We start from the raw sequence: 10,000 nt of genomic DNA on the forward strand, positions 1-10,000 counted from the left end.
TTGGAAAGAAGCAGCAGCCAGCTTATCTTGCTTCTCACCATACAGCTTCACTTCCCAGAGCTCCAGTTTGTCTTCGTCTATCCACTCCTCCGAGACCTGTGGTTCCGTTTGCTGTGGTGATTCGGCACGCTTACGCTTCCGTAAACCCGATCGAATGGATTGTACTTCGGCTATAGGAAAATCAAATGAGCGACAGATTACAATCGTATTGCAGTCATCAATAACAGATGATCGGAAATTAACTTACCTCTTGCAGTTTTCGGTAGTTCTAGTGGGATGACAACCTTTCTTCGCAGGTATTGTAGTCTTTCGTTGAACATACCCACATGACGATGGCGCAATATTTCGAGCGACATAATCTCAGATTCCGTCGTCACCTGATGCTTGCCGTCAGCAGTGAGGGGTTTCATTGCCATGTCGTCCCAGCGGAAACATGTCCAAAATATGCGTAATTGAAGCCCTACAGCCGCCAGCGTAGTGAGATTCACTGTCCTATACAACCAGCAGGTTTTGAACAGAGGACGCGAGCATGGATACGGCCAGACGGAAGTGTTTGTTTTGGCCAGATGATGGAAACCGCTCACTTGCAGGCGCCCACCATTCTTGGCTAGTTTCAGCAGCTCACCACGGGGCAGTACCATGATCGATGTATTGCCCTTTTTCGTGCGGAAGTAGTTTACCACAGGGTACCGTGGTTTGCCGCTCCCAAGTACAGGAATTTTTCCTTCGCCCTTTGGTTTATCAAGCCCAGGAGCTTTCGGCGATGTAGATGTATTTGTGGGCGGAAGTGCCTTCCGCAAGTACATCTTTCCCCTTGTGTTCGCCACGGAATAGACCCTGATGCTACCATCCGGTGCTTGCTCTTTTTCTTCCGGTTCCTCTTTCTTAACGCAACGCGATGGCAATCCAAAGCGACGATTCGGTGCACGTACGGCGGGATAACCGAGCGGTGCTCCTATCGGCCTTTCAAGCAGCGATTTGTCCAGCACCTCTTCCTTTGGCTTCATATCTCCAATGCCGGTACCGACCGATTCATCCGCAGTCTTATTAGCACGAGAACGCCCGATGCGACCACGCGTTGTTCGAGGCTCGGCGCCCATCACAACACTAGCCGGTTCTTCCGAGGAAACAGAGTTGGAATTGTCATTCAACATCGATGCTATCTTAACCTCTCCTTCGGCAACATTGTCTATTTCCATAGCTTTTGGGGCAGCTTCATCTGTCAATGCTGTGGTAGTCACATCGAGCAAGGTGGTATCGCTTGCATTGTCCGTACTGCACACCACTTCTTCCTTTACGCTCAGTGCTGGATCAAGCAGAACCGACTCGTGCTCACTAATCGCAGCCTTATCCTCACCCGCTTCCACCTTGGGCGCAATATTTCCTACCAATTTTGCTATCAACTGTTCATCAAAATCTAGCGCGGTTCTTTTGGAGCGCTCCAAATCGTCATTCATCGATTTGAACAGGCGAATAGAAAAATTTGTGAACAATGTCTCGAAGCTTTCCTTCTTTACCTCCGTCAGCTTCTGCTCCAAGATAGACTTGGCAGTGGCGGTACCAGCAGCACCCGCGGCACTTGCCGCAGTATTCGCAGCACCTGCAGCATTAGAAGGCAATGTACTACTACTTTGCTGAATCTCCCAAATTTGCATCTCCTTAAGCAACGTATGCAATTCCTCCCTCAACGCATATTTCTGGCGACAGAGAGGTGAAAAGCATACCGGCGTGGACGAGATCGATGAGTTACTATTTCCACCAGCTACACAACATTCAATAGAATAGCATTTGTATTGCTTTGCCTGGTTACTCACAGTGTTATACTTAATACGCAACTCGTGTGCTCTGGACGCCATTGCCTGGAGCTTTTCTCTGTACAGCCGATTGCGCCTATGTTGCTGAAATGCGGAAAGATGTGGCCGAGTGTTGACTTGAACTGCGGCGGCACCAGGAGCAGCACGGCTGTTGACGATGCGCTGCATCTGCTTCTCTATACATTCGCTGGGCGGAAGCACTCTCACAGTGATGACCGTCGACTCTGGTTTCTGTATAACGGTGGCTGGTGGTTCATCCGCACTGCACTCCTGGGCCAACAAGTCTTGCTTTTGCTTCGCCTGTGTAATGCGCAGTTCTTCTGCATCATGAAGATTAATGCGCCGTTGTAGCAATCCATCTAACGTGGGGCATTTGCGTGCCACCTTGGGATATAGAATACGAGCCTGAGGTGATGTCAGTGCCTGCGATACATCGATCTCCGTGCTAAATTCTTGTGCAGGTGATGCACCTATTTCGATGGTTTCCAACTTAGGCAACAGCTTCGCATTCAGTGCCTCAATGTTTGTCAGATACTCAACGGCGGCTCCCTTCTGGTGCTTTGCGTCTGGATCACGGATACGCTGCAGGGCTTCGTACGTACGCGAATCGAACCTTTGCAGCTGCTTCTGGCCTGTTTCGGGTTGGATGACCGGTACAACCATTTGGACGGTCTCATTCGTTTGGCGACCGACGACCGATTTTTGCCGGCGACCGTTTGACATCCACACCCAATCCCACTGACCATGTATACGATATTCTTCTCCTTTCTGCTTCCACACCTGATGCTTTAAACCAAGCGAATACTTGACGAAATTGATTGCCGTCCGATTGCGCTCTTCTTCATCGTCACGTTCCCGTTTTTCTCGTTTTTCCAACTTTTTCTTTTCTTCGCGCTCGGCCGACGTAATGCGGTACATGCGAGTGTGACCAAGCTGCTCGTGCCAAACGCTCGCAAACACGACACTACGCATGCACGACTGCAGAATGCACAATAGTCGCGAAAATTCTTGCGCTTTCATGCTAGTTGAGATCGCATTTATCCAAATCCGCCGTAGCCGATGCCAGTTATGGTGCATGAAAGGCGACGCAATCGATTGCTCTAGCGCCAGTATCGTCTGTCGGATGGTCGTTACTATCTGCTGCTGACTGGCATACAAACCTCCGCCGAGCCATTTGAATTCTGACGCCTGGGTCAACGAAAATTTATGTGAAAGATGTCGCTTCTTATCACGCTCCTCGTTGCGCTGCGGTTTATTCAGTGCGATCGGATTAATCGAGTATTGGTTCACGTAGCTCTTGTATCCGTTCTCCATGCCCAGCTTGAAGTACAGCGTACCATTGGACAGCTGACTTACTTTCTGACGTGTCACACGATCGATCCCATCGGCTGTTACTCCGGCGACAGTTCCACCATTGGCTGTAGTAATGCCTGATTCTTCCTTTAAAGTTTTCTTTTTCAAGTCATCCAGGCTGAACGTGCGCGGAGTCAGAGAGCCCGTCTTGGATCTAGTCACATGTTTGCTTCCTCCTCCATTTTGTTGTGCTTGATCATCACCTTCTTTTGCATCGGTCAAGTCCGTGTCCTTCAATTCATCATTTTCATCCAATCCATCACCATCTTCCGACTCCTTGTCCTCAGGAGCTACACTCGGTTCAGACTCAGCGTCGGTAACACCAGTGTGTTCTCCACCTCCGCGCAACTGTTCTAGCAGCTTCTCAATACGCTGATTATCCACCTCAATGTACGATTTCTTGTTACCTTTCTGTTGATTAGTGATCGTCTCGGTAAGCGTCATTTGTCGCAAGATCTCATCTCGGTAGTTTTCATTGAGCTGCTCGTACAGATCCACTTCAAACTCGTTCTCGTCCAGCTTTGACATCAGTAGCTCAAATTGTTTCACCGTACTGTAATACCACACTTGTGAAGCATCTTCGCTTTCCACGAACAGACGACGCAAGATGAACCAATACTTTCGACCATGACGATCGTAGCCGAGCATCTCCTGCCGACAAAGCATGCCTTGCTTTTCCTGTGTAGATATACAATCGAGTACCCCCGTAACCTTGTGTGATTTGCATAGATTACACTGCCAATCTCCGTTCGGTATGTTAACCAACGGTGGCTCCACGCACTCGAGATGGAATACAGCCGGGCATGTTTCACAGCACAACAAATCACCCACCCTGTGGCAAGCACGACAGTGGTCGTCGTAACGGATTGGTCCTTCCTGTGTCATGTCATCCCGTACAGAGCTCGTCACGAGAATTTGATCCGTTAGAAACTGAAGCACATATAGCCGATCCTCTGCTGGCACGTACGGGTATTCGGTGGTTCCCAGGATCTTCAGGACACTCTGGTCCAGATTGGGATCGCTTTCGACATAATTTCGCAGAATCTCTGGCCAAGTGAAGGCATCCATGAGATAGAGCGCAATGTTGACACTGTCCTTCTGATCCAACGGACCAAAGTGCGTCTGCTGAGAGTCTTCTTCGCGCAAGATCGCCTTCAGGAGCATTATGTGCAGTTCAGTCAACAGGGCGCTTTGGTCTTCGCTCGAAATAGCGGCACAGAAGTCTTCAAATCGGAAGGGCGATAGCCTTACAAGATGTCGAAACCGTCGAATAATCTCGTAAATGGATGCACACTTCAGGACGATATCATTCGGCACCAGAAGATCTTTTGATGATTCGGGAATCTCCAGCGGTGGCACTTCGCGATCCTGCAACCAGATCGGATCGGGACTTGGTTCTTTCAGGCAACCGGTACTTATTCCAGTGCCCACACCAAAGCTTTGCATCGAAAAATCGCTGTCTGATGCTTGGCCAAGGCTGTCCTCCGAGTCGCTGGCCGAATGTATGGAATCGTCGTACGGATCGCTTTTATCGCTTTCGTCCCCAAAATCGGAACCATAGTGATATTCCGATTCGTGGTAGGAATATGCTGTAAGAGAGCAGTACATTTGTGTTAAAGCATAACCCGTTTTCTTTTTGGTCCAAGGTCAATGTTGATATTTAGACAAAAGTTTTAACCTGCCGTGTGAGCATTACTCCCCCCTTCCCCACTTCGCCTAATATTAGGTCAGCATCGAGTTTCCCGCCAAGTAAAAAGCGAGCAAAAAATGTAAACAAAACGGCACGGAGCCGTCTTTAAAGCAAATCCAGAACGATTCTTTAAAGAGAACTGACACAAAAAAGGGGAAATTAACAAAAAGGGAACATCAAAACACATCTTGGCGCAGCAGGCGCCGCGCCGAGCAGTGCTGTCAAACGGACTGCAAAGGGAGCGAAAAATGGAGGGAAAACAAACACACACACGCACTTAGTGCGCTCTCCCTCTCCGCTTCTTTCGTCCTTGTTCCACGCCAATGATGCAATTTAGAGCGTCACTAAGAACTTACCTTTGCGATTGCTCAATGAACTGTTATGTCCTCCACGGCCTCTTCCTGCAGGACGACCGCGTGGCGTTGCTTTCCTGCCTCTTGTTTTGGTGGCAACGGCTCTTCGCGAGGTGGATGGCCGGCTTTCCTCGCTGCCTTGCGGAGACGAGGCTCGGGACGCCGACGGCGTACTACTTCCATCCTGGCCGTCCTTGCACAGATACTTGGGTTTTTTCATTAAATGATACTGGAACTTTTTCGGTCTTTCCATGTTGGCCGATTTCGGAGGTCGGCCCCGTCGCTTGCCCGACGGTGTGCCACCGCCCGGCCCGTTTGCTTGCCGACCAGTCATTTTACTTCTTATGCTTTTGTTGCTGATTTCAATGTTCAAGAGCGTTGCACTAATCAACTGTTGGTAGCTTTTTCTGTGAGCAGTTCCTCAGAACCATAGCTTTTGCTTTTTACTCATCGACACAGCAGGAATTTACTATTCATCACTTCAATTCAGCTACCTGTGCGGGAAAAACAAAACACAAATCTGTAAGCGAGATGCTTCAAATAAACTATCAAAGATAATAGATTATAGGAAGGAAGGTATAGGGTTATGTTACCGACGCGCTTAAAATGTAAAGTTAATCAGCCACCAGTGGGTATAAATCCACCACTATTTGTGGGCAACTGGGAATTTTTCTATGGACTTGTTTAACTTCCGAGCTATCGTTCGCACTTCGACCCAATTTCTGTCGTTTGGTCCCTTTTCCAGAATATTCAACATTTAACCTTCAACACCCCCAAAACCCTTTGTTGATGCTCGGGCAACGCGCTGGACAACACGGATTCCGCCGTAGAACCACGAGGCATCAATAACACACACGGTACTGCAACACAAAAGGATATTCGTCTGCGGACCTGGTGTCCATGCACTCTTTTCCGAGATGCACCACAGCCTACTGTCTGTTGCCACACGGGCATTACACGTTGAGCGAAAAACCTACCACCGCGGCGATCAAGGCAGAATAGTCTGGCGCAGGGGCCGCAGAATTCTCGGCGCTGCAAATAAGCCGTTGTCCTTTCGTTTAACTCCGTTCGCTGTTCACTGGACTACAGTCCTGACACATGTCAAAATAGTGCAAATTTTCTTCCTTTTTCCCAGTCTTTCAACACGAATTGGCCGCTGCCCGCACGGGAGTCCAACTTTTTGACTCGACTTTGCTCACCGAAGACGCGTTCTGCAGTACAGCGACGCGGGGCCCGAAATGTATGAAAAAATCCGACCCTGTACGACACGCATCAAAGCTCGACGCTGATTGGCTGTTGCGCTGGGTAGCCATCTTGCCCGAAGCCAAGCGTCGCAAAATAAGAAATTGAACTTCTTCCTCTGCGCACCAGCGATACTACCGCTAACGAGAGTGTTTTGCCGAATTTCGCAGACGATTTTTGCACTCAAATAACACTCTTATTACCGATTAACTCGTAGTTTTTATAATAAAATCTTACTTTTTCACCCTCACAAAATTCCGACCAATCAGGAGTTCGCTTTCATCGCTACGCATCACCACACTAGCGCCCCCTGCAGGCAACGCGAACTCGCTCTCGGGAGGTGCGAGAAAGGGATCGCAATATCGCGACCTCTCTTTCCTACGCGCAGCAGCGGAAACTTCACTTATCCGACGAATTTTACGTCCTTTGCGGAACGAATCCCACAGAAAAATACTAATTTTTTACAATTTCTGACGAGTCCTGTTTGCACTCCCGAAAACCACGATTGTGTCCGGTAAACCACTAGGAGCACCACTGCACAGCTGATAAAACGAGAGCTGCATCGGTCGCAACCGAAGCCGACGATGAAGCGCGTTTGTGCGCCGAATATGGAGGTTTTGGAAGGCCGCCGTATTTTCTGTGCGCAGGCAAATACTTGGTCCGCTCCGTTCCTAACAAATACTTCGTTCGTCGTTCTTTCAAAACAATCACAAGCAGGACGAACGACGGAAGCATCACAGACGCTAGCACGAGATATTCCAGCTTTTACCTTTTTTACCGTCTCCGCATCTCTTTGCCAAAAATGATTTTTGATCTTCGGCAATCGTAGGCTCTATAAATCCACGATTGGCACGATAAAGTTGGCAAGATAAAACTGTCAAAATTTGCCCGGTAAATCTTCCGATTTATTCAAAAAAGTGAAACCGCGAGCACATTTCCTACTTGGAAAACCGGAAAAACTTCGTTTTCAGCTGTTAAAATGAGTATGAGACGTACAGAATTGGTAATCTGACGGTATCAACTCCTATAACCCACGATTCACAGCGCGCTTCGCCGATGGAATCACATCAACGGTCACATAGGGACGCTCAAAAAGCGCTCTTCATTTGCGCATGCATGGTTCCGTGATAAAAAGAAAATTGGGAAAACACGACGAACGGCTGTCACTTGTTTCGGTCGGGAGGTGCAGCTGAGGAAATGGAAAAATCAATATTGTAACGGGAAAAGCAAAGCAAATAACACAACTGTTCCTGGACCTCCGCTCGCATACGGTAGTAGAGAACGGTGTTAGGCGCTTTCGGAAACGTGATTTCACGGCCAAAGAATGTTGAAATCCGAATTACAGCACCAATTCTGGGTAACCAAAAAGGCGGTTCAAAGGAAACTTGGTAGGTTGATTTGTGTACATTACGGTGAAAGGGAGTGCCTTTGGGTTGAAAAACACGAAAACTCCTAATCCTTGCAGGCTCCAAAGAGGACGAAAACATTGTAGCTTCCGATGGTGAGCTAGACTCAAAGATTGAGCTGTTTCGCTCGGTCGCGGAAAGCTGCAGCAAACTGTATCGTATCATCGACCAGTACCAAGAGCGAATGTGCATTCTGGCGCAGGAGGAAAACTCGTTGGGGAAATTTTTGCGTGAAGTCAGCAAAGAAAGCCCCACCACCGGCAAAATGATGTCCACTACCGGCAAAGCGATTTCGTATTGCGGCCAGCAACGCATTGCTATTCGGGTACCGTTATTGCGACTACATCATGATGTGCACACGTTCAAGGGCCGTGCCATTGCCGATACACACCACACGATACAACAGATGGAAAAGGAGCGAACCGAGTATCGGGCCGCGCTCAGCTGGATGAAATCGGTTAGCATTCAGCTCGATCCTGACACCGGCAGAGGCTTGGAAAAGTTTCGAAAAGCGCAGCGACACGTGAAGACTGCCAAGACCAAATTCGACAAATATACGCTCGATTGTCTAGAGAAGGTAAGATTGTAGAAATGAGTTGTTTCAAGTTTGATTACATCTCCAGATGTCCTTTTCCTTGCTGTCCGTGCATTTCAGATTGATCTTCTAGCTGCTGCAAGATGCAACATGTTCTCGCATGCGTTGGTAGGCTACCAGAATGCCATTCTGCAGTTTGCGAAGAAAACGGATGAAACATATAAAAACACGCTTAAGAGTCTAGCTAAAGATCCACACTATAATTTCTCCGTCCTCAAAGAACTCACCCAGGCGAATCCGAACGAGGAGTGTACCGATGATCAAATTGACGGGAATCTGCCTCAGGAACTACCGGGACCACCGGCCGACGATGACCAGATGTTATTTTTTAAGGTACCATATGCTATACCATTCCAAACTGTTCCATTTTTTTTACCAGCAAAACTAAATCAAATCCGTTTCTACTCCATGGCAGGAAGAGTACAAGGACGAGCTAGATGAGCTGGATGCAGTCAAGAAGTCATCATTGAAAGAGCAAAAAATGGTAGCCGACGTTGATGAAGAAATCAATGCACTGTTATCGGGAGTACCGAAACTGAATGTTCAAGCCAGCGATAAACATGGCAGTGCTGCTAATGGAGGAAACTGTGACCTACTAGGGCTCAGTTTGGATGACGAGTTTTCCGACTTTATGTCAGCGCCGGCACCATTCTTGCCTTCCATGCTACTCGGGAACAGCAGTCTTGTAGATGATGCATTTGATTTTCCCCTGCCGAATGCATCGAACCCACCAATAGCACCAGCATCGGATGGTATAACCGAGGCAAAGCGATCGGAAAGGGCTACTGATCTTTTCAGTAGTTTGTTGCACGGATTTTCGAAACCTGGCAACCAGCACCAGATTTCTGGCGGTATTCAAACTACCGCTGTGGCTGCAACGACCAGCAGTGGGTCACTGGCAGCCCCCAACGTGGCTGGGGGTGGATCGAAGCCAAAAGGGAAGGAAGAAACCAAAACGGGTAAGCGGGATCTTAGCGGATGGTATCAGCTGTTTGCGGAGCTGGACCCTCTCTCAAATCCGGATGCTATACCATCGAAAACGGACGCACCGGTCAACAGTATGGCAGCTTGAACAGATTTTTTAAGTTACGATAAACGGCCATACCCCTTCGGTTGGTTTAAATGTGAGTTTGCTATTTGTGCCTGTGTTTCCATTCTGTATCACGCTAAAAGAATATCCAATTTTGTTAACCCTATGCTATGTTCTGCTAAAGGATAAGTTACTTACCATATACACCTCCTTTCCGGTATAATTTAAATTCTCGTCAATAAATCCAACTGTCTATCTATAATCACATGTTGTTGCGTGAAGAACGGTACTTCTCTCGGAACTGCAGCGTTCGGGAACGCTAATGAAAATCGTTGCAAGCCGCGAAGATTGCTGGTGAATCATCATCAATCATTTTATTAATCTTCTGATGGATCAATGTAACGAATAGTTTAACCACTCATTTTGAACCAATGCCACTTGTTTCGCCTTGCTGATGTTTTACAATCAGGTTACAAAAAGGAACAATAGTGCCCCCCTCCGTATGATGCCGTCTCTT

The 10,000-nt window shown here is 48.0% G+C and overlaps 3 protein-coding genes across 5 annotated transcripts in view; 1 reads left to right on the forward strand and 2 right to left on the reverse strand.

Annotated features, from left to right (window-relative positions):
• The window catches only part of LOC125958035 (nucleosome-remodeling factor subunit NURF301), a 19,988-nt gene extending 12,765 nt beyond the window's left edge, over positions 1–7,223 (reverse strand). For 2 of the 3 annotated variants that reach the window (XM_049691128.1, XM_049691126.1), the window contains exons 1-4: positions 6,184–6,425; positions 5,214–5,700; positions 248–4,756; positions 1–170 (exon numbers count right to left, since the gene is read on the reverse strand). The exon at positions 1–170 is cut by the window's left edge and continues 226 nt beyond it. In XM_049691128.1, coding sequence (XP_049547085.1) covers positions 1–170; positions 248–4,756; positions 5,214–5,544 — 5,010 coding nt within the window. In that variant the 5' untranslated portion in view covers positions 5,545–5,700; positions 6,184–6,425. Of the gene's footprint in view, positions 171–247; positions 4,757–5,213; positions 5,705–6,183; positions 6,426–6,689 lie in introns of those variants that run through there. The other variant, XM_049691127.1, reaches the window with a different exon arrangement.
• Positions 7,224–7,601: 378 nt separating this feature from the next.
• LOC125958187 (islet cell autoantigen 1-like protein) lies at positions 7,602–9,703 on the forward strand. The gene is made up of 4 exons (XM_049691356.1): positions 7,602–7,840; positions 7,918–8,435; positions 8,514–8,786; positions 8,869–9,703. The coding sequence occupies exons 1-4, from the start codon at positions 7,777–7,779 to the stop codon at positions 9,523–9,525; spliced, it is 1,512 nt and encodes a 503-aa protein (XP_049547313.1). The 5' UTR covers positions 7,602–7,776; the 3' UTR covers positions 9,526–9,703.
• Positions 9,376–10,000, reverse strand: part of LOC125958186 (armadillo repeat-containing protein 8-like) — a 4,824-nt gene continuing 4,199 nt past the window's right edge. The window contains exons 9-10 of the mRNA XM_049691354.1: positions 9,682–10,000; positions 9,376–9,619 (exon numbers count right to left, since the gene is read on the reverse strand). The exon at positions 9,682–10,000 is cut by the window's right edge and continues 1,048 nt beyond it. The gene's annotated coding sequence lies outside the window, so the exon portion shown is untranslated. The remainder of the gene's footprint in view (positions 9,620–9,681) is intronic.

The sequence above is a fragment of the Anopheles darlingi genome, chromosome 3 (assembly GCF_943734745.1).
Source record: "Anopheles darlingi chromosome 3, idAnoDarlMG_H_01, whole genome shotgun sequence".
Lineage (NCBI taxonomy): Eukaryota > Metazoa > Arthropoda > Insecta > Diptera > Culicidae > Anopheles > Anopheles darlingi.